This window comes from Rissa tridactyla, chromosome 14 (assembly GCF_028500815.1).
Source record: "Rissa tridactyla isolate bRisTri1 chromosome 14, bRisTri1.patW.cur.20221130, whole genome shotgun sequence".
Taxonomy (NCBI): Eukaryota; Metazoa; Chordata; class Aves; order Charadriiformes; family Laridae; genus Rissa; species Rissa tridactyla.
This window is the reverse complement of record NC_071479.1, coordinates 9,544,320-9,569,002: the sequence shown is the minus strand read 5'-3', so window position 1 is coordinate 9,569,002 and position 24,683 is coordinate 9,544,320. Positions and strand designations below refer to the sequence as shown.

The 24,683-nt window shown below is 43.5% G+C and overlaps 1 protein-coding gene across 3 annotated transcripts in view; it reads left to right on the top strand.

Annotated features, from left to right (window-relative positions):
- Positions 1-24,683, top strand: part of PAPPA (pappalysin 1) — a 234,598-nt gene that overhangs the window by 66,841 nt on the left and 143,074 nt on the right. For all 3 annotated transcript variants that reach the window (XM_054221055.1, XM_054221056.1, XM_054221054.1), the window contains exon 2: positions 10,106-11,174. In XM_054221055.1, the coding sequence (XP_054077030.1) occupies positions 10,312-11,174 (863 nt within the window). In that variant the 5' untranslated portion in view covers positions 10,106-10,311. The remainder of the gene's footprint in view (positions 1-10,105; positions 11,175-24,683) is intronic.

Sequence of the window (24,683 nt, the reverse complement as noted above, 5' to 3'; positions counted from 1 at the left end):
TTCATACGATGTTGTTAATCTCATTTAGATTTTGTGACTTTTGACTGGGATGCTGTGCTTAGCAATGACTTGACTTTCCCCCTTCAAAACAGTCCAGTGTGCTAGTCTGAAGACAAGCTGAAAAACAAGACTGAAATCTTTCCTCATTGAAAGTAGTAAGAATTTTACTGTTGACTTCAATGAAGCCAAGAGTTTACCTCCAGAATACAAGCTTTGGGGAGCAAAGTCAAGGTTTCCCTCTGGAAACCACAGCGTTGACTGTGTCAGGACTGTGCAGCCCACAGAGCAGACGTGCGTTAACAACAAAGAAGTGAACGAGACGGCAGAGAATTAACTTGGGGTGACTTTTGCTTGTCATCTCCTCGCTGGGTGGTCTGTCTGTCAGTCTCGGGGCAGAACAGCAGTCCAGAAGGGTATGTAGGCTGTATGCTGAAATGAACTATTCCTCCGATTCTGGCCGAGTTGCAAGGAAAAAATACAGACCAAAGACCTATTGAAGGTAATTAGTGTTCTGAGACAAGATTTCGTTTCATTTGAGCCATCCCCAGCTGGAGGCCGTTCCTCAAAATTCAAATTTAAGCCAAGTGCTCAAAATGCCCTGGTCTGCTCCCTCAAAGCCATGTGCACATGTATATATAGGCCTATGCGCAGAGCAAGTAGTACATGTACATGCTATTTTGTTAGTCTTCAGGTCTCTGGTTCCAAATTTAACCAGAAGTGGAAGGGCTGAAATAACATAAGAAAGGTTGGACATACGATATTTCCTGCTGCTCAGCTAAACACAAGAATTGCCAGAAATCTTCCAAGGTAGCTTGTTTCTTTTACATTTTTCTCCCAGTTCTGCAGACTTGAGAAGGTCAATTACTTTTGAGAAGCATTTGACTTTGGCAACGCTTATGGAAAGCGAAGTAGAATTATGACCTTTTGGAGGGCTGCCCATCGCTGTCCCGTCTTGTCCTTTAAGAACTGAAGGCTGAATTTTCAGCTACAGCCTTCGGTTTAATAGGTGTGAATTTGTTTCTGTGCACTTCTAAGACATTGTGAGTATCTGTGTGAGAATTTGCTTTCAGATGTCTATTTATTTGTGCTCACAGATCAAGTGATGGCTGATATTTGTAGAGCAGAGATACAGGCTCAGGTATTTTCAGGAGGAAAATCATACCAAAACAAATGAAATTGGATTCAAACTGAGCAGAAGAATAGAGCTCTAAAATTATATACTTAGGTTAGTATGTGGTGACTACAGCCTATCTGGAATGCATACTATAATAGTTATATCATGTTAGAGAGGCAGGGTTTTTTTCAGCAGGATGTTTCCTAGAAAGCAGAAATATCTCTGTGGTTTGTGTATGGGTTTGGAACTTGTATGCAAGTATGGAGCGGGGAATTTGAGGCATGAAATAGTCATGATTAGAGAAGGCCCGGCTCCCTTTCAAACGCGACAGCAGAAAACAGGCACAATGAGCTCTGCTCTGCCTGCTGTTATTGCATGCTGTTCTGTGTATTGCGTCGGAGACGGTTCTTTTAAGCTTGGTAAATTCCTCAGTTGTTTCTATTAGTACAGGAAAGATGCAGTCATATGGGAAAGCCAGATGCAATAAGATATTTGAGTCTGGATAAGATCTAAGATATTTTTACAATAAGATATTTAATTCTCATAGAGGCAAAGACCTTGCATGGTATAAATCAGTGTAAATGCACTGGAACTACTCAGTTTTGCACTCAAAAGTATCTGCCCAAGAATGTTCTCAAAATCCAATTAAATAACTAGAACTGTTTCATGTGGAAATGCCCCTCAATTACAAAGACAAGTCTAAGCTATCACGATGTGATTTTTACAGTCTCCTTGCAGGGTGCCCTAGTTTGCATTCATGGAATTTTTTGTTTTTGTTTTGTTTTTGTAATAATGTGGATGTTGGCCATCTGTCTGATCCTGGAAAGGTTGTAAGGTTGTCCCCACTCCCCAGGTCCTCTTCCCACTCCCTCATTGATCATAATGTTTGATTTAGGTGCCACTAGATTTCCTTCTTTGTTCTCTGGCCCCAACCTCCCCCCCCCCCCAACCACACATGCATTGTGCAATGGTGTAAAAGCTCTTCTCTCTGCAGCTGGGAGCAGTAACTGCTCAGCTGGTTCCAGCGCTGCCCTAAAGCTGCTGTAAAGGTCAGAGACAAGGGAATTCTAAAAAACAGAACAAGCTGTGTTGTTGTCCCCCCTTCAGTGCTGGCTGGGTGTTTTGATCAGCACCACAAGCGATCTTGTGCATAGACCTCCGCTTCTCGCTGCTTCGTGTTTCTGGCCATCGAGGGGGTTCCGCAGGGCAGCGTGTTGGGCGTTTTTCCAGCACGACTCAGGGCTTGGCCGCTGCTGCAGCTGATTAACTTGCAGTGCTTGTCAGGCACAAAGCACATTTCGAAAGGAAATGCCATATTGAACTCCCAGTGAGCTGATGGGTATTGTGCACGGTCATCTGATGGCACAGATGTGCCCCTAATAATCCTTCCAGGAGAACGTTTCCTCCTGGGATGCTCTGGCCATCTGATCTGCTCTGAGGTATGCTGACCTGTCTTGACCCAGTTTATGATCAATTCTCTGTGCTGGTTTCTAAAAGGAGCCCAGAAATACCACTTTATCATTTAGATTGCCTGGAAGTTATGGTACTTACATGTCTGCTCCTTTTGTAGAAGATACTCTCTGTGTTTGCTCTCAAGCATTAACACTTACAAAAGGGATGAAAGCCACTCCACGTTAGGATGCACAAGAGTAAGTTTCTCTGTAAAGCTTTGATAGCTAATCAGAATTTGGCTAGTAGCGCAGGGAGGAGGAGGAGACGTGGAAGCAGAGGTAACGTCTGTTCCACCAAGCGTGTTGCCGGGTACATTCATCTGAGTGTCTAGAGCGACCCTTCTGCTGGTGTGCTGTCATATTCATGTCCTTCTTTGCAGGTTTGTGTGTGCTTCGAGATTTGTGTGTGTTGTGCACGCGTCTGTGAAAGAGGGATGATTTTCATCTCTCCGTGTGTTTTGCAACATCTGCTTTTAAAGCGAGAATGATGTTAATGCTGGATTTCTCTAAAGGTGAATACACTGCCTCAGCTGCGATAGGATGGTTAATTCGTAACCTGGTCCTGCTGATCAGTGAGCATAGATAAGCTTGGAAGTTGAGAGGTGTGTTAAGGTCCCTTTGAGCCAAACCAACAAACTTATTCAGAGCTTTCCATTCCCTTTGTTTGAAGGATATCCGGGTTTTCATAAACACTAAACTCTGCTTTATTATCAGCGGGCCACACTAGAGTGTCTAAAACTGGCAGCCACCAACCTGAATTCTTGTCTGAATCAAGCCTGATGCAAAGCCTCCCGTATTTATGACATACACCAGTGAGTCTCTGAAGGAACGCGCTGATGGCTGCAGAGTTTATGACTTTCAGTTAAGTAGTATCCAAACGAAGCCTGCCTGTGCTCTCTTAATACTGTCCCTATGTCTGCATGTGTTATGATCATCCCTAATCACATGGTCATACACTCGTTTTACAAGGTTCAACCAAAAATATTCTCAAAAATTGTTTCTGAGAACAAGGCAGGAGAAATAAATATATATATATATTTTTTTAAGACATTAGAAAGTCCTTACCCTTGTTCTTTGGAGTGTTCCCATGGTCCTAGACTTTATAGCAGGGACTGAAGTTTGACCCTTACAAAGGATGTGCTTTTTGCTATCCATCTAAAAGCCCACCTAAACCTAGTTATTAGATCATAAACAGCCACAGTTTGTTAACCAAGTACCAGTTTGCACTGGTTCTGCAGCTTTTTATTGTGAAATGCTTAGTGAGATCTAGATAAGAAGCGAACCTTCCCAGCAATACTTGTTTACGCTGATGCTGTATACAAAGGAGCCCTTGCAAAAGCAACACCCAGTCCAAGGATGACCCTGTTAGAACGCTGCGAGGACAGAAGCTCGCTCCCCTGTGCCATCTGGTTATGCAGTGTTGTGTGTTCACTTCCACCTCCAAATCCTCACAATCTAATAATTTCTCACTAACCCCAGCCTACCAGATCTATCTGCAGTAAGCTCTTATATACTGTTAGCGGGTATATTCTCACAATAGGCTCGGTGAAGTGTCACTAATATGATTGTCCATGCCACTGGCTGCTCTGTTGCAGCCTACATGATTTCGTTATCAGAAGGGAAGGATTTATGTAATGTTCATAACTAACCAGCCACTACAAATTCATGTTTTGCTGTTTTAGCCATTCTCACCTTCCTGTTTTCAGGCATCAAGGTGTCTCATTGAGCATATGAGTGACTGGGAATTTGAGAAACAGTAAGAATACATGCTAAAATTAATGCTGAATGTCAATAGCATGAAGGTTTTGATATTGCAGAGAGCCTTGGGCCAAATTCTCAACATTAAATAGGCATAGCTGTATTAGACTGTATTTCTAGATGATGAACATCTTGTCTTTCGTGTTGAAACAAAAAGAACTCCATACTTCTGTCTCAGATCTGAATCCTGTTGCGTAGCTTGTAAATGATAATATCTGTTGTGAATTCAGCTAGATTGATAGCAACAGCAACCATCCCCTTTTTGCTCGCTTAAGTAGTACGTTGCCACCTGAGCAAGTCTCAGGTGATTTGCTTGAGCCACTCCTTGTCTCAGGGGGCGACCTCAGGAGGCCTCTTAGCTGTGTTGGAAATGGTATAGACAGAGATGTTGCCTTAAGTACTCTGGACTTTGAATTATTTAACTATTGTGGAAGGAAGTGGGGGCTGGGGTAAGCATGGCAAAGGAAAGGAGAGATTATTTCTCCCCTTTGTAAAAGTATATTGGGTTCAACGTCATACCATGAAATATCCAGTGCAGAACTCAAGAACTGCTCCAGTGGATCTTCGCTGACTTATCCAATTGCATGGAACATGGGGATACTTAACCCAAATCTGTCGGGTTTAATTATTTTCCTCTGGACAGATAAAAGCTTTCTATAGGTTCCTGTAGAATATTTGCTCTTTCAAGCGTTCCTCTGTGCTTTGATACTAAACGATTAAAGCATGCTAAAGAAAAAAACAGACCCAACCTTTAGCTCCCTGTTCTTGGGCCCCCTGACTGCAGCTTTGATTGTTGACCTAAATTCCCCTTTCATAACTGAGTCCTGTCACCTCTGGTTGTAGTCTCCCAGCAAAACAGGCACAGCCAACTTTCAAGAGGTGCAGGGCACTATTTTCTGTTCTGCCTTGCACGGCTGTGACGGGCTCTGCAGCACACCTGATGTGTTCAAAGTCAAACTGACCTCCTTCTTCCCCTTCCCCTCGCCTCGCGGCTCCTGGAAAGGGAAGCATAACACGACCTTTTTCTTTTTTCTTTTTTTCTTCCTGTTGCTCAGCAAAGCGAGAAAACTTTTTCTGCACAAAGAATTAAATTCTTAGGTAATTCTATGGCTGGGCTGATTAACGGGAAAATTGCTGTTAGCAAGACGCAAGAAACTGCACTGAAGTGAGGGAGGGAGGCCTGGAGTCTGTTATTGATAATATTAAAGTGGATTAGAGCAGCTTGCATGGCCTACTTCGGCCTCTCTCCTTTCAGACTCTGCCCACAGAGAGAGCTACTTATGACTCCAGCAGCTACAGCCTCTAGCTGTGAGTTCCCGTTTCTCTGTGGCTGCTGCTGATAAACATCTGCTCCAATCTCGGCATCGCAAGCTTGGTTACAGCAATTCCTCGTGTCCTCACCCAGGACTTTCTTCCAGAAGTCGAGCAGCTGATGCGACACACTGTGCTCCTGCTGCCAAGTCCTGTCCTGTGCACAGGGCCCATGCGAGGATGTGGCTCGATTTAAGTCCCCAGTGAAGTCCTGGGAACAAACTGGGTTATAAACCATACACTGGCCTTGGTTAGGGCCTCCTGGAAGAGGGCGGATGGACAGTCCTATACTGGAGCAGTTGTGGGTTAGTAGCGGGAGAACTGAGATTTCACTTGTAAAAAGAAAAGCAAGAGACTGTACTTCTGGTTTTCCATGTTTGGCTTGTGGCATTGGGGCTTTGGAGCTTAATTTTCCAGCTTTCCCCCACTCTTTTGATGCCTAGGAATTTACTTTTCCTATAAGGGATAAACATCATGGGACTGCAAGGAGCCTCGTGGGCCATCGAAGTCTGTCTTTGGCCAAGCAAACGGGAACGTGGCATGTTCCTCTGTTCCTGCGCTTCTCTGGAGTTGTCTGAAAAGTGACTCACTCCTCAGTGGGGAAGGAAGGTTACCAATGACTCTTACTGGAAAGCTGAACTAGCGCCTCTTTGTTTTTTTTTTTAATAAAAGATAAAAGTCCATCTTAATCCCTTGGGTTTCAGGAACAGGAGCTTTATGGGGAAAAAATCATTCAGACTAAGGAGTTAGAAGAGCTGTCAGTATTCTTCTCAGCTGTAGCTGCATCCCTTTCTAGCAACCCAGGGCAAGCAGAAGTGAGGAAAACTGTTTGCTGCTGTATGAAACTTGTACATATTTTTTTAATCTAATTGCTGTGGGGAAAACAAACATCAGTTTTATTTCGCACCATTTCTTGGCTCAGAAACTTCAGGCATATTCGCCAAATTGTGGTTTTGCAGTCACTGGCTTGCGCCTCATTTACCATGAGGCCTCTTTACACCACTCTTGGTTTGTAAAGGGATATTAAGTAGCTAAAAATGTCCTTTACCACATTATTGTAAAGAATTCGCAGTGTAAATGAGAATCTAAACTCTGTATGTTTTACATGTAAATGTTGGTTGCGGTCACAGCTGAATTTTGAAATTCGGAGTGTCAACCATTGTGAGGGGTGATTTTGCTCAAAACCAGCCTTGTTTAGGGTAAAAGAGGCCTCCTCTTGTTTAAAATGTTCTTAATTATGTCTGAGAAATAACTCATGGCTATGGAACCTTTTACTAAATTGAAATAAATTGTGAAAACATCAAATTATTCAGTTTTCAGAAGTTCTGGCAATTATTTCACATGTCCCTCTTCCAATGGCTTTGCCCTTATTAGCTGTCATAGAAGAAGTAATAAATTCTTTTATTATGACATCCAAAGTCCCAGCTGAAATTAGTTTCATTGTGCTGGGGACAAAACGGAAAAGTGACACTCCCTTAGCCGGAGGATTCCTAGTCTAAAGCCAAAAGTAAGTGAAGGATTGGGAAAGTAGGTACAGCGTACAAGCAAAAGGAGGTCATAAAGAACTGGTACGACTTTGCAAGTTATAGGGAGTGTGGGCTTCTTATCCCTTTTCTTACTCTTTTTCCTTTCTCTTAAGAATAAAACAAGTCTTGCTGCTGAAGGGATTGTGTTCAATCCATCTTTTCATCAAGAGTTGGATGTCTGTAATAGTAAAAGTTTGAGAAAAGAATACTGTACGTGGCACATGGATTCAGTAGTGACCTTTGCCCTAAACTAGAAAATGTAAGGAACTGGAATAGTAGACTGCTTTAGTTCAGCAGCTTTCATACTGGCGTGTTCAGTGGTGTCCCTATTGTCACTGTTTTTTTTCTTTTTCTGCCCTCCTTTGGCTCCCTGTAAATCTTGAATTGATGGCAGCTGTTTGAGCCAAACTCAAGACACGTTGCATCACATCAGGGTTTAAACGCTCAAAGGCAAGGGAGGATTGCTACTATTCTGTAGTATTCCTCCAGCAGCTCCATCTGTTCAGCTGAGGTCAATCACTAGCATCATGCATCACTTCAGAGAGAGAGGAAGATGTTCTTTAATGCTGGCTAGGAAGCTGAATTTCCATTCCACAATAATTTATTAGTTCTTTGGGGGAGTATCTCCAGCCCCGGTCAGGACAAAAAGCCAAAAAACTTGACCCTTAAAGACTGTATGGTGGACTTCCCCAGAGCTGGAGACCCCAGAAGCCTGTTCCAGGACTTCCTGCCATCCGTCCAACAGCAGGGGTCTTGGATGCCGTAAGAAACAGGTGGAGCAGCTATTGGGTGTGCAGCTGTACTGGGGTCCTGGAGGATACAGTCACCAAGGGGCAACGGTGGCAGGAGATGGTAGGGAGCGTGGCTGGGATGGGTTGACCTTTCATACTTGCGGTCAAAACAGCTGAGGGAGTCCCTGGGGTTCTCTTCTGGCCATGGTGAAGACCCACACCTTCTCAGAGAGATTTGTTGGGACCAGCCCGTTTCCGCATCACTATTTCTGCTCTCACCATGTTGGCATTTCTTGGCAGGCAAAAACTCTCTTACAAAATGTCTGACCAGCTCTAATGGTCTTATTACAATAAGTTGAGATTTTTATGTCTTATTTTTTTATGACTTATTTGGAAGAGGGAATTCTCTTGCCAGCTGTCTTCTCATTCATTGCAGTATTATCCACCCACTATCGTTGGACAATACCTTCATTTGAGATTTATAAAAATACAGACATTTATGCACTCATGTATCTGAAAATGAACGCTTTGTAAAAGTATTTATTCCATAAAGAAAAATTAAAAAACGCTTAAAAAACAGACTCCAGAAGGTCATTGGTAGCTTTGGCTTTCATATCATGAATTTCACAGGTAAATATCCATCCCAGCAAATGTCATTTTTTTTAGCATATTTGTTTTTTCCTTCCCTGGTTCTCCTCCTCTCCTTTCTCGTGATCAGAAGTAGCAGTATAAACTAGAAGCTGGTCTCGAAAAGGTTTTGAACTGAGTGCGCCCTACAGATGAATAAACACATTACCTTCCGAACCCTGGGATCTCTCTTCCAAAGGAAACAGGAAAAGGGGGAGCTCAGAGTCCCTAGCAAAATACCAGCGTGCAGAAAAAAGGCCTGTTTAATTTTTTTTTAACTTTCCCATCAGAAGACTTTTTTTTTTCAGGGGGAGGAGAGGGAAAGGGTGTGAGGAGAGGGGGGAAGGTGGGTGCTGGGAGCGGGGAGGAAAAATACAGTGAATGCTCCTGTAACCTTTGCTCTGTTGATACTAGACAAGACTGCACTGTTAATGAGTGATTGTTAACAGATGGCTGTTGAGCAACTTAGTCAGAAGCAGAAGATGTTATTTGGTGGTAGTGCTGGGAAGGTTAGGGTGCAGGGGTGAGGTAAGGGGATATTTAGTCTTTTCATGAGGACTGAACTGCCAGAGATTTATGATTTTCGTTTAGGCTTTTGGAAGTGAAGGCTTGGGGGAAGGATTGTTTTCTGTGTGCTGATAGTAGAAAGGCCGTTTGGTGCTGAAGGCTCTAACGATTGTTTTTTCAGTTGAGGGGTGTCCCTGCAACCCTTGGCCTTTGAGAACTGAAAGATGGAAATGTATGTCTTTAACTTGCCAGACCTCATGTCCCACACTGAGTAGGAGTGGGCTCTTCCCACCACTTGGAGCTGTCTGAAGACCAGTTGAGAGATCTTTAGGTGTGGATCCACGCTTTGTGAGAGAAATCCTTAGTGTATATTCCCTGTGGTGCACCAAATTGTTATGAAGGGTGTGTGTGAGGGGCAAGAATCTTTCTGAATGTGTGTGTCCATCCATGCATGTTTCTTGCCCTTGCCCGGTGTGGTATATACCTTGTTCAGCACATCCACCATACCAACATATGCCATTTCCTTACTGGTTTTTATTGGCTATGAATTCGAAGGTAGCCTGAACACATCCCTTTCACTCTCTGTAGGGTTTGGGTGCTTGATCCTACCAAGATAATTGCAGCTGCTCAGGGTTTCTCAAGCTGTGCAGTATGTAGATTTTATACTTATTTCTCCTCTGGACCTTATTAGATGCAGGGTTCAGGGGTATGAGTGAAGTCAACAAGGATTGCTTTTCAAGATTGTTCTTTTTTTCAGCCAGTGATGTATGGCTTGAGTGAAGGTAGGAACCAAATGTACGGCACAATATTTTGCAAAAGGGTTTTGGTCTTTGGTTAGGATAAGGGGAATCCCATTCGTACACACCACTGGCAAATCTTGACCTTTAATAGCAAGTCTTAACATGACCTCCCACAATCATGCATTAGATGATTTAATGTCTTTCTTGTACACTAACTTTCTAACATATGTAGGTGAGTGTGTGTATATACATATAGAGAGATGTATTTATACAACTGAAAGACTAATTTCTTTATTCTGTCATCCTTATTTATTAATATTTCTTTTTTGGGGGCACATAGGACTGTATGACAAATGTTCTTACACCTCCCGTGACCGAGGATGGGTCCTGGGGATTAACACCGTCAGTGACCAGGGGAATAGAGACCCCCGCTATTTCTTCTCTCTGAAGACGGACCGTGCTCGCAAAGTAACCACCATTGCAGCACATCGCAGCTACCTCCCCAACCAGTGGGTGCATCTGGCTGCCACGTATGATGGGCATCTGATGAAACTCTATGTGAATGGTGCCCAGGTGGCCACAAGCGGAGAGCAAGTAGGCAGCATCTTCAGTCTTCTGACCTTGAAGTGCAAGGTGCTCATGGTTGGAGGAAATGCCCTGAACCAGAACTATCGGGGTTACATAGAGCACTTCAGCCTCTGGAGGACAGCCCGGTCTCAGAAGGAGATCTTGTTGGACATGGGCCAGGCAATTCACAGACAAGACATGCCTCTACCTCAGCTAGTTCTTCAAGACAGTTTACTGAATGTGAAAAACACCTGGTCTCCCATGAAGGATGGCAGCAATCCTCAGAGCAAGTTCAGCTATCATCATGGCTATTTGCTGGATACCAGCCTAGACCCTCCTCTCTGCGGACAGACAGTCTGCGACAACACGGACGTAATCGCCAGCTACAACAAGCTCCCTCGCTTCCGCCGCAACAAAATTGTTCGCTACCGTGTGGTAAATCTCTATGATGACAAGCACCAGAACCCCACTGTCAGCCGACAGCAGATTGAGTTCCAGCATCAGCATTTAAATGAGGCTTTCAGCCGCTACAACATCACCTGGGAGCTGGAGGTGCTGGAGGTGAAGAACTCTTCCCTTCGCCACCGACTCATCCTCGCCAACTGTGATATCAGCAAGATCGGGGACGAGAACTGTGATCCTGAGTGCAACCACACCTTGACTGGGTACGATGGGGGAGACTGCCGACACGTACGCCACACGCTCTTCAACAAGAAGAAACAGAACGGTGTGTGTGACATGGATTGTAATTATGAGAGATACAACTTCGATGGCGGGGAATGCTGTAACCCAGAGATAACAGAAGTCACCAAGACGTGCTTTGACCCATATTCTCCTTACAGGTAGGCAATTTCTTAAGCAAACAAGCTTTTTATGGTCACATTAATGAATATTTGTCTAGGTATTGATCAGCCTGCTGGCTATTGAACACTTGTGTTATTGACATTATGGACTTTGGAGTTTTTAATTAATTTATTCTTTTCTTAGTATTTAGCTCACATGACAGTTATCCAAATGCAATCTCAGTAATGGCCTCAGCAGCATCTTAACATTGAATTGGTGTTCCCCGTCTAGGCTAAAGAAAGTTAGTGCTAAAGACTGAAGCGGCCAACATTGGGAGAGCCATTAGTTGTTGGTTATGAGCAGTATTTTCTAGCATTGCACAGTTTATTTTAAGCACAGACTCTTAGGAGTAGGGATTGGATGTCATAGAAAGCTCATATGTGTTTGGAGAGGGAAAAGCCCCTCAGGCATGGAACAGAGCATAAATAGTCTTAGGTAGACTTTAATTCTGTAAGACTTCTTTGAAGGTAGGGAGGTTATTCTATATTCTTAATGCTATGAGTACAGCTTTCTGTAAGCACTGCTGTGGAGGGGTAGCTGAGTCTTGGTTCTAAGGAGGGAGGTGGGTACCAGGTTCCTGGCAGTGCTGTTACACACACTGGGTGGGAAACCGAACTCTTCCGCACCCCTTTTTGTATATCTGAGAATGGGGGTAATGCCACTTTGTTGCAAATGGCAGGTCAACTTTTCGTGGGTGGATGTGAGTTTATCAAATCCCAGATCGTCAGCTAAAGGCTTCCTTGTGTTGTAGTTTGAAGAGGGACATCCCTGAATAACTTGCATCAATTGAGTACCACATACCTACAATTACTCCAAAGTGCTTTTGGTCATCTTCAGATAACAGTTAGTACGTTTAAGTAAAAAAGTGTTCCCTGTGAATGAGTTAGAAATGGAAACACACGGAAGATGAAGGTTAAAGCTGAAATTCTGTTGTCTGTATCCATGTTACAGGTTTTTTAGGGCAATTCCTGGAGTCATGGGGGAAAATCTCTAGGTGGTCAGAATGCCCTCTGTTTTAAACATTAATGTTCAGGTTAAGAAGGGAAGCGTGAGCTTCTCTGGAGTCCCTTCCACTATAGCAATTCAGGCTATATTTGTAACTTCCTTAGCAGAGAGAAGTTTTTAAACAACATTATCAGCTCTACTGGAGCTTTAAATACACATAATTAAGCTGCAAAGAAAGGCTTCGTTTCCAGTTTTGTGGATTTTTTTTAAACTCCAGTGAGGTTGTTTTTTTAAAAATCCTTATAGCTCAGCTTGAATTCAGTCAGTTACCCAGTGAACAAAGCTCAAGTGAGGAAATACTTTAAATACTAACGATTGAACATTTCGAAAGGAGAAAGACCAATCTTTTAATACTGTTCAGCTGAAGAGGAACACAAGTAAGCAAGTATCGTCAAAGGCATAATGCAAATTGGATTGTTTTAACACCGTAGTTCTGAGAGCTCGAGGTGTTAGTTATAACAGCTACGACAATTTTTAGAAAAATACATTATTTTTAATCTGATAGTACCCTTTTATCACTTTTTCTGTGACCAGCATAATACCCATACAAAATGAAACAAGAAAAGCCTTGTAAATTTGGGTTGACAGATTTAAGACTGTGCCTTAATGTTATTCTGACATAGAGATGTTTCTATTTCAAATGAAGTCTTTTTGCTGCACAGATTGTACTTGCACAAGCCCAAGCAAAAAAATTCAGTTCCAAAATCTGAAGTTACCTTAACACAGCGTAATCGCATTTCGTATGCAGTTGTATGTTCCTTTTGGAGTCAACCACCTTGCTGAACTTGTCTGGAGGATTTGCATTCATGGCATTGAGCTCACAGATCTTCTACGTGTTCATTTTGGCTTGAGAAGCACCTCCTCTTGACTGACACACTCAAGTCAGTGCGGGAGGCCTGAATGTCCTCTTCAACAGTGTAGACCCCCAAGAAAATCCATAGATCCTCCAAAGATTATTTTACAACCATTAGATTTCATTTATTGTCTTTGCACAGAAATTTTAACGCAGCATTGATCATTGGCAGTGAAACTAAGAAGTGCAGTATAAGACATTCCATCACTCTGGAGCCTTTATTTGGTGTCTGACGTGCTTAGGCTGAGCTCATACCCACCACTATGGTGGTTGTTTGCACTCAGTATGGCAGCATTCAGCAGTTCGGCCTGGGGCCCGGTCAATGAGGTTAGTAAGGCTGAGCACTGCTTTGAGTATTTAGGCTAACAAATACAGGTTTAGGTCAGTGGCTTTGGCAGCAAAGCCTTCATTGACTGAAAGGGTGAAGATTCAAACCCTATGTTTGGCTTTGGTATTGCCCTCAGCACCATCCCCTGAGAGAGATTTCCATGCCAATTAGTGACTCAGTCAAAATCCGTGACTCAGTTGGCACCATCTGGGCCCATTTTGCATCACCAGCCCCTCTTGTCATCACTTTCATTGGCAAAGAGTCCTCAGTCCCCTCTAGTGCAGGCCTTGCACCACATCAATGAAGACATCTCCACAGCCACTGAGAGCTCGCATCTAATTCCAGGTATTTCCTCTGCCAAAGTTCAGTCTAACAATAGCAGAAGAAAGGGAAAAGAGCCCTCAGTCTTGTGAGGCATCAAATAAAAGGGGGGAAAAAAGATGAAACGATACCAGTAAAAAGTTTCCTGAGCTTTGTACTGTAAAAACTCTTCACAGCCTTCCTTGGTACTGGGGGGGCCCTCAGACGCTGCTGGGTTTTGTTCCTCCTACATCCTTAGTGTCAGCAGTTGTAGCCAGCTGTTCACCATGTCAGAGTTTATTCCTGAAATACTTTTGTCCTTTGGAACCAACCAAAAAGTGCTAATGCTTGATTAATGCTGTTATAAACAGGAAACCTCTTCAGTACCTTTTCATGCCCAAAAGAAGATGTATCCGTTTCCAGTCACTTTTCTTCTTCTGACTGTCTCATCCCAGTCCATCAAGCCTCCATCCTGAGAGAAAGTTGCTGTGAGTCTTGTTACAAATAACTCTGTGGACGCTTCTTGACTAAATGCAACTACAGATGTGGTATTACCAGAACAATTTCAAGACACCTCCGATCTACATTGTACGTTTCTTGTCGTCCTTTTGCACCTTGGACAAAGTAACCTTGCTCGGTTACTTTGATGGTGTCCTTCAATCACTGTTGTGCAACTATGGTGACTTTAGAGCCGATCCCAGCAGCAGAGCCTGGTTTGGTTTTGTCTCCAACCTCTCTTTCTGGCACACCTCTCCAAAAATATTTTCCTCCAAAGGCCTGAGATTCTGTGCCATAGTCAGGTAGCGGGGATGTGGGTGCATAAAGATGTTGGTAGCATCCATAAAGAAGTTTGTGAGGGGGACAGTTCAGAGGGACAGCACTGATGGATGGGGACTCTGCTCTCAGAGCTGCTTAGCAGAAAAGCTGTAAACATTGTGGTACCAACTACATCATCTCTTTTTTACTAGCCTACGGGAAAAAACAAAGGACTGGTTATCGTTAGCCACACAGCAGGCTTTATCCAATAATATCTGCCTCACTTCTTTTTATTAATTTCATGAGAGTGGGACAGAATGTATTTTTGCAAATCTTTTGCAAATTTTGCACAAGATGTGCAAATATTGTTCAGCTTTTCTGTATTTCTGCAATTCTGGGAAATTAGAACATGCTAAGATCATACAGTCTGGCCCAATAAAAAGGAAGGGGCAAGGATAAACACGCTGGCCAGAATGACACATTCCTTGTGTTATTTGGGATATTGCTGGTTACAAAATAGGGAAGACTTTGAGCTCATGACACCTACCATGGCTCCTTTTCAAAAAACTTGAAACAAACAGCAAGGGATCATAGGGAATCATGCTCTGTAAGTGCCATTTGATGTGGCAAAGTCTTGCACCATACTATGGTTAACTGAGCCATTCCTTTTATGTAATGTTGGGCTTGCACATCGGGCTTCACCACAGGATCGCACGGGCAGATAAGAAAGCATTCCCCTTGATGCCTTCTTAGGAAAATGCTGATGAAATTCCTGAAACAGTAAAAGCTACTGGAGTGTCTTCAGACTCCCTCGATTCATACAGTCTACTAAATACTTGCTGGAAATCCCCTCAGAATAGCTGACCCTGGGGACAGGCTTTCTCAACATCCACGTGCGTGCCCTGAAGGCTCCCGCAACCCTTCCGCTCTGCCTAAACAAGAGGCAGGGATGAGCTCTACACGCTCCAGAGTCTGTGTCCAGCACCTGCTGGCAGACGCGGGGTGACACCGGACCAAAGAGCTGGAGACCAGCGCCCTACTGATCCCACCATTTTCTCTGGCCTTTTCCAACACTTGCGTTGTGCAGTTCAGCGAAGCTTAGCGTTGTGTCACATCCGCTTGCTCGAGAACAAGGGTACCAGCACATTCCAGTCATACGTAAATTAGATTGTGAATACATGTTTGAACAATTTGTAGAAATTTCCGTGGTGGTTTTGAACAGCAATGGGTATGGCAGAGCCTTTTATGAAGAGCTCACCACACTGTGCCATGTGGATGGCAGCAGCAGCATTAAAAGCAGGAGGTGGCTGGCTAATCTACAGCCTAGGTGAACCTTGGACACATAACCGAGCTGTGGCTGCACTTCAGGACTCCTCCGTGGAGCTTCTGATCCGATCAGCCTCTTAACTCCTTTTCCTTCTCTTCCACTGGAAATCTTTTCATGACACTTCTTTGCGAAATATGGTCCAATTGCTCCAGAGGAGGGAGGCATACTTAATGCCCTTTTCTAGGAGCTAGAAGAGTTGTAAGAAATACTCCTTGATTTCCAATAAAGGATTAATTTCCACCTAATCCTAAACACTAAAAAGAACAGAAGAAATTCATCAAAGCTCTTCAATTCAGGAAGCTTGAGAAGTTAATCCCCTGCCTCGAAGAGACCATTGTGCAGCTCTTGACATCAAGGATTCCTGCATTCACACAGGTATCAGACAGACAGACGTATAGCAAATACCTGAGTTTTTGTCGAGGGATTCGGTGTTAAATGTTCAGTTCTTTAATTACCAGCCCCAGGGCTGTTTAGAAGGTGCAGAGGTAACACTCTCAAGGACAGAGTTGCTGTATCTTGGTGGTTGTCACCCAAAAGCCAAGTCCCAACAGGAAATTCTCTGTTCTCTCTGTTTATTCTGTCCTCTATTCCAGATGTCAGGGATGTTAATCAGCTGGGAGGAGTTGCATCTGTTCCCATGCTAGTAACTGACATTTATAAGTCTAGTATTGAATTCTGCTATAGACAGGACTTCAGTACTAAAGAAACTATTTCTACGTATACAACTGCATGCCCTACGAACAGTAGGAGTTTGCTCAATTTAGGTTGACCCACAGTCATCTTTTCCAACAGTTTTTTTTTCAAGAAACATTTTTTCCTCAAGACTCACAGGGGTCATGGTTTCTTTCATGGACGTTATCCATTATGTAAAAAGATCACTGTCTGGTCAAACTGCAGGATGCTTGGAATGAAGACAGCCTATAAAATCTATGGAGTAAACTATCAGAGATCATTAAGAATCCTTATGGGAGACAATGGATTAAAGTAGTATTATACTCTCCATTGCTAATGCAGACCCATTTGGCTCTGGAACCCCACACGGAAAATTTGCAAGCTCAGAGCCTGCAGATTTGGCAAGGACTGAATTTGGCCCTCGCTGTGCTGCAGCGCTGTGTCCTCCAGGCCCGGCTGCCCCCGACGCTCTCCAGCAGCCCCTGACCAACCTCTGTTTAGGCAAAAAGGTGGAGCTCATCCTCTCCCATGAAAAGCAGCAGTGTATATAAGCTGTTTTATTCTCTTTGCTGATCAAGTCAAATTATACTGTCTTACACACATGGTTTGATCATGTCCAACATGCCTCTTTCAAGTGCTGTGGGGCTTTGCGTTGATCATCCTGTTTTTCTCCCATATCCATTCGTGTCCAACCTCTCTCAGTCCTGGCTGTGAGCTGCCCCTTGAGTTTTTCATTAGCGGCAGCTGAAGCCTTCTGTAAATTCCGGAGGTTGCACCCTTCACAAAGAGAAAGACGCAAAGCACAGGCTATTTCTGTGGCAATTTTAACCTGGTGCAATACTTACATCTGCAGTTCCCATTCTATCTTTCAGACTTCTTTTCTGATAGAAACTTAAGTCCAGTTCTTGCAAGCAATAGCTGCCCTTTGGGGAAATACAGAGCAGCCACCTCCACCATGCTCCATTTACAGCATCCATGAGCTCAGTGCATTTGACTTTGTCTCTCACGTGGATTGCTGGATTTGGGCAAACAGTTCTTCAGTTGAGGTGTGGTTTTTTTTTTTTTCCTAACGATCCCTTCACTTTTGCTGCCAATGGAAATGTACAGCAATCTTTCAGCAGAGACGATGCTGACTTGTGCGATGTCCTGGGGGAGTTTGCTCTGTGCAGCCACACTTCAAACCCTCGGCATTACTGGTGCCTTCACGTAGTGGGTTCACAGGGTTCAGGAGAAGGGGGGAGAAGGATAAGGTGAATTTTCTTTATATAGTCTCAGCTGAAAATGTCGATGTGAGCAGAAGCACGAAGACTGGCCTAGCAGCTCTGCCTTTGCCCGATATCTGTGAACTTAATGCCGGGGGGAAAGCCAACCCAAAAGTGTGATTACTCAGAAAATAGCAGTTTCTATAAGTAGTTTATATTTTGGGTTAGAAAAATACCTTTACGCCATGGAGGACTTGCCTGGAGCCTCAATAGGTGTGATGGAAAGACTGGGAAAAGAGGTGCGATTTCTGAGCAGAACAAATAGATAACAGTGTGCCAGTGCTATGATTTTCAGAGCAATGATGTTGTCGATGTAGCTGGGAGAGCTGACGTTTACAAGTAAGGCAGGTTTCAGCAGCAGGGGGGATGTCTTTTCTTAAGCCAATTAATAGTGTTAGGAAAAAAAGATAAGAATAACACAAAGAAGGGTTTATGAGCTTGAAAACTTGTCCTTTTTGTCCCCCTCCCCCAAATTAATCAGTTGATCCGGTAGGAAAAAATATTAAGATTTCTCCCAAGAAATCATGGCTTGTGTTTTTTTTTGTAGTCTTTCTTTTTTTAGTTTGTCAGCCTGTTGGGGGATTTCAGCGGTATGAGGAGTGTATGTCAGGGGATTTGCGTATGTATGTATGTTTAAATTTGATAGCTGGAACAGAGTAAGGAGGGGATTAACTAAATGGAAAGGTGATGGAAAAGAGGAAGGTCTTGGAAAAGATTGAAGGAGAAAGGATGCGGAGGCAAATCTGTAGGCAACAGCCCGAAGCACAGTCTGTGTCTATTGGCCCTTGTTTGAACTTCTTTGGCACCAGTTCCTGATGTTTTAAGTCCCTGTCTGCCTCCTCCCCATTCTGTCTTCCTTCTTTCCCCAAGGCAGGTCGTCCCTTCAGTGTAGGCTATCTCCTCTGCCCAGTTTGGGGCTGGGGGAAACCCAAGAAGTGGGTGTCTTGGGTTATCTTCTCTTAACTGCAGCAAGAAGAATTAATTGTCCCGCAAACACCCCAGGATCAGGACAGTGTGGAGCTGTCCCGTCACTTCTGCAGCTGTCCACCACTAAGACAGGCTTGTTCAGCGTGATTGGCAAGGCCGATTTCAAAGTACGTGTGATGTCTTCTCCATTAGCTGTATGTCAAGACACCCACTGAAATAGTCATATAGTCCTAAAACTTTCTGTGTGCATATGTGAGAAGGATGAAGGGTGTGGGTGATCAGAGGGGCTACAGAGAGTTGCTGGTAATAATTTCCCTCGAGCTATCAGGAAATGCAGTGATGCAGAGCCTCACAACAGATCTTTGAGGATTACTGAGATACTCTGGAACCACTTCAATATTTGTAACACATGTTCATAAAAGCTGCATTGTAAAAAAGTGTGATGCTGATAGCCAAAGTCGTTTTTCATCCATTAGGGCCAGATTCATTGAGGAGTAGGATGGATATATCCCCACCCCACAGCCTGGGAGAGTGTTTAGACCAGGAATACAAACTGCTACTGTCAAAAGCAATTCTGTGTTTCCTTGATTGTACCCCTGGCTGAAGCGGAGTTACAGGACCCACTGTTGTGGTTTAACCCCAGACGGCAACTAGGACCACGCAGCCGCTCCCCACCCAGTGGGATGGGGAGAAGAATTGGAAAGAATAAGGAAAACCCGTGGATTGAGATAAAGACAGTTTAATAGGTAGAGCAAAAGCCGCGCATTAGGAGAACGTGCTCTGCTGGGGTCAATGAAATCCTGTCCTTCAATTTTGTTCTGAATAGATTTGCAGTTTTGGAGTTTCTCTGGGTAACTCGGCTGAAACTACCTAGTTTGCACATAATTTCAGCACTCCAAATTAGCATAAATTTGCAAGAAAGTGTTTTCAGGTTCATTAATAATGGATGGGGGGGATACACAATCAGAGCGCGTGTTCTTAGCGTCCAAAAGGATCAGGGTGAGCTGCACTGAAGGAACTTCTTGGAGTACTTAAATGTTTGGGGTATGAAACTCTAATAAACCTCCAAAAAACCAGGAAATTTGGAACGAAGGCTGAAACTCCATACCTTGTGCACCCTACTGGGTCTTTGTATTTCAGAACACGTTATGTTTGTTCACTGAAATATCTCCAGTATGGAACTCTTTAGGGTGGAGTTTCACCTTTAACTCTAAATTTCCTGGCATGTGTGAGTTTGAAGTACACACTTAACTTTTCCCCAGTGCTGTTTTTCATTTTTAATTTCCTTTTTCTTTTAAAGGAGGGACCTTGCTAGAGGGACCCCTGCTAAAAAGGGACCCCACTGAAACGAAGATTAGTGTTTTTTGGCCTAATTTGATCTTTCTGAAATTCTTCAGGAGAACTAGGTTCAGCAAATTTTTTTCTGCTGTCGTTTTAAAGACTCCTGCGGCCAATCCACCCCAGTGAAAAAGATCGATAAAATCCGCACCCTGCAGCCCAATTATTTTCGAAGGTACCCAGATGTTTGAGTCGTATATAACAAACCTTGGAAACATCGAACATCTCCTGTAAATTCTAGTTAAAGATCTGGTCGTGGCCATTGATATGTGTGAGCTCTTTGTTGTGAAGTGTATTATTTCCATTAATTCAATAATCGCAGAAGCAGCCCATGTTTGCCGTTGACACTTGTTGGGTTACATCAGTGACGGTAAAATAGTGGAAACAGCAGTGGTTTGGAATCACAGCAACGGCAATTACCTGCAATGCTTTTAAAAATAATTTTGGCCCTAGACGTTGAAAAGATGTGTCATCACTGATTTGTGTGAGGGCAGCTTCAGCGGGGTTGAATTACAAGGCTTTGGAGAATAAAATTCTTTCTACTGCCTCAAAATGCATCTTTTGAGTTCTACTGCCAGTAGATAATATGGAATAAATTTGCTTCTCATGCTATATCCTTGTTGTGTCAATAAATCGAGGACTTCAGTGAGAAGCTGTGGTAGCCGGTTTCCCCAACACAAGACTGTTGGTTTTTCAAATCATTCCCATCAGCTTTGCAAGGAGAATTTATCTTAGTGAAATGTCCCTAGGGAAATCTGGAAAGTGCTGAAGTGATGTGGCATTGGCTTTGTAAGTGCCTGCAGCCTCAGCCCAGGTGTGCTGGAAGTGCTGAGAGCCCCAGCTTGGTTTCCAGAGGACCGGAGGCTCCTGTACCCTTTCCCTGCTGACCCTTGCGATGACTGTGGCATTGTACACTTTGCCGAAGTCCCCAAAACTCAGCAATTCTTGTGGATTTTCAAGAACTTTAGTTCATGCAAATGAAAAAGTGAAATCCAGGGAGGATTCCTGCTGCCTGGAGCCAGGTACTTTGTTACCGACCAGCCCTTCTGCGATGGGACTGGTACCCTGCAGCGCTGAGAGCATGAGGAGCTCCCTGTATCCTCTGCTAATCTGAAGATTTCTCATTCTGACACATAAAAGCACTTTATCACTTTACTGGGAGACAATATGCCTCTCCTTTCACCCTTTCCAGTATGGCCCCATCCACATCCTTGTGTTGTATTTCCAGCCCTGACTTTGTAATACAGATCACAGCTGGTTGGTTTGAATTTCCCCTGAGTTACCCAGGATGCTGCTGAAAGCACAGGAAGAGCAGAAATGCTTTAATCAGTTAAATCAATCAAACAAAAAAAAAAAAGTAGACTAGACCTTAAAATTTACCCTGCGACCTTTGATACTCGCTGCGATGACGTCTTTGTCCTATTTCTTTAAGTGCAAGGTTTTATTGGGACTTGGCAGAAGGGTTGAGCGAGGAAGACACGGGAGGGGGGTTTGCTGAGTTAAAAAAGGAAAAAGAAAATGTCAGTGAGAAAATGGAAATACCCTGATGTTTCTCCAGCCTAGTGCTGGAGTCGGCCTCGCTCTCTGTTGCAGGGAAGGGGCTCCTTTTCCATTAGCTTGACTATGGCCTTATTTAATCGCTTTGCTCTGACACGGAGCCAAGAAAGGGCTTTGCTGTGTGATGCCGGGTCCTGCGTGCGCTCAGGCATCCACAGCTGTTCCCTAGCAAGGGCTGGCTTTTGACTACTGAGGTATTTTTTTATAGCCACAGAGGGCAACTATTAATAGATGAGATTTACCAAAACACAGAGCTACGCAGCGTGGTGTGGAGGGGAAGAGGGAAACCTGTGTGATTTATGCCAGGAAAATTCCATGTCGAAATCATACTGAAAGAGACAGTAAAAATGAATATGCCAAAAGGGGGATTTAATCTGTTAGTCGGGCCATGGCAGCATTTCTCCTCCATTAAGAAGCTACCCCATCGCATGAAGGATGTTAGTGAATTATTTCTTCATCATTGAACAGCACAAATTATACAAAGGATAAAGATAAGACACATAGACAGAAAATACCAGCTTTTCTGAGATGTGATTAGACTGTGAAAGAAATACCAAAAGGAAGCGGAGGCATTCCTGACCCCAAAGACATTTCGGTTTGATCAGACGTGGGATTAGGGGTAAAATGTGAAGAATTCCACATTGTGTGGTAGGAACGAGCTGATCAGGAGTTTGCCTCTTTGTTTATTGATTCATTTCTTATTTGCATGCTATGATATAATGAGACTTGTGCCCTTGACAGACTCAAATTCTATTCATATATCGAAGAAGACAGGTTAAGGGAGCATTGAGCAGAAAGGAGTGAGGGTGTCAATTTAAGTTTGTTTTGCAGTCAGAGCTCAGACATTGGTTAAATAACATAAAATAGAGATTATATCAATTAATAGACCCATCACTGTAATCATCTACATGTTTTTTGTGCACCTTTCAAAGGCACAAAAAGGAATTATATTCCCAAGACAAGACCCACTGACTATCAGTAGCTTGTGGGTATCAAAATCCTCTTTGCGCTTTGAAAAGCTTTGTCTTAAGTTGTTTTGTGTTTCCTTGATTCATTAATTTGTTTTGTTTAATTAAAAATGAGACAGGGAGAGATTAACTGGTGAAAAATTCTAAGTAAATAAAGAAGTATGATATACTCATGTAGAGAACGTGGGGAGACCTCAAAAACGCCAGAGCTTCATTTGCTTCACGTGAGCATCACAGAGTATGGAAATGTTTCCTAACTGTCTGAACTGCTTAGGTTTGCAAAACTGGTTGAGAACAATTACAAAACAGCATTTTTCTGTGATCTCCTGATTTCCACGAGCTTGATGATGCTCTATTCCCGTCTTCAATCCCAGCAAGCGCAAATGGAGACAAATATAGGCATGCCTGAGAAATATGGAGAATTACATAAACTTGTATTATTCAAAATACCTGAATATGTTTGGGCTTGGCATTTCTGGTTACGGGGTTTTGTTTTGCCTTCACCTTTGGCTCACTTTCTGTTAAGGACTAATTCTGCGAGTTGCTGATTCCTCCCGAAACGTGTAGTCTCAGTGTTACTGCACTAAGTGCTGAGGATAAGCACTGGCTATTTGTAGTCGCTGCTCAGTTAGTTCCTTAGGGGAACAGTCGCACCATATGCTCGCAGCGGGTATAGACACACAGCACAGGCGTGATTTAGAGAAATAAATCTTAAAGTCTTTACAATTGCTGGAGGAAAGGTAGGTCCTTCCACTAGGATCCAGAGCACCTAGGTTAGAGGCTGAAAATAGCTGAAAAATATCAATGCCATGCACGGTTTACATCAGGCTTCCCCATCATACTGCATTCCGTAACAGTCATTCAATCTTTTCTATTTTTACATATATAATGTTGTTCCAAACGTATGTTATGCTTTCTGTCTGGACTAAGTTACATATCCCAAGCTCTTTGAAGTCCGTAGAAAGATTGAACTCCCAAAGACTTTGGTCTTTGGCTTGGATCTCTACATCCAGAGCGCGAGTGAGGTCGAGAGCCTTCCTGAGACGAAGGGCCGTAGCTCAGAGGAAAGCTCCTACAGAACAGCACGGCACTACAGTAAGTAGAAGAAATGTTTTGGGTAAGGATTGATGGCAACAGTTCACAGCATTATGAAAATTACTTCCCTTTTGCCTCCAGCCTTTTTACCACTGCTGTGTCCGTGCCAAAAACCAGAACTCACTCACTAATTCTTCCAGAATTGATCGGTCATGATAAACTTCCAAACACAGAGTAAAATGCTTCCGTCAGACACATCAGAGTGTTTCTCCCAGTTTGCCTGGAGAAATGCGTGCTGTTTGATTCCCCCCCTGCACCCAGCTGGATTCAGAAAAGGGCTCGGAGTTCCTGGCTTCCTCCTCATACTCGCAGAATTCCTTTAATAGTTTTACTTCTGGGGATAGATGTATTCATGTGTGTTTCCTTCAAAATGTCTTATTTTGTCTTAAAAATGCAGGCTCAGACCTTTAGCTATGCTCATCTTGATCAGACACAAAGTTCTCTTTTTATCCAGCTGGGAACGATACCTGAAGCATTTCCAGTTTTTGATCTAGAAAACCATCAGGAGGAGATAGTCCAAAAGGTGGTTCCAGGGGACCTTCTCTTCCCCCGCAGCTGAACACGGCGGGGTGTCAGGTTTTGCAAAGTTCTTGAGATGTACTTGAACCGTCAGCAAAGTTCTGGAAGCGAGGGAGTTCATAGCATCTCCCCTCTGTCTTTCACAGGGAGCTGTGAGGCATTTCACGCTAACATACGCTTTATGAATGCGGGTTTGTATAATTCAGGGTCTGTGTGTGAGAAACAGTGGACAAAAAGGACAAACCTGCAATTTTTGCTGGATCCTTTGCAAAGGTAGTTTTGTAGTCATCAGGATCTTAAGTCCTGTAGTGGTTGTTAGTGACGTGTCACCAATGAATTACTGCAGCAAACTAGAGCAAAAGTTGACGTGTGGTTGAGATACACAAGAGGGTGAGAGAGGGTGCAGATGTCACGGGGACGTTGGACCGCATGGCCTGCCTACAGCGGTCGTACTCGTGGCAAAAGTTGGTCGAGAAATTTGCCATAAAGGAAAATTAAGAGTTTTCCCCCATTTGCATTCCTATTTGACAATGGAGAACAGATCTTTGCCTCCTCGTAGCCCTTTGCTAGAGGTCTGTGTTTGATTCAAGTGGATCCACAG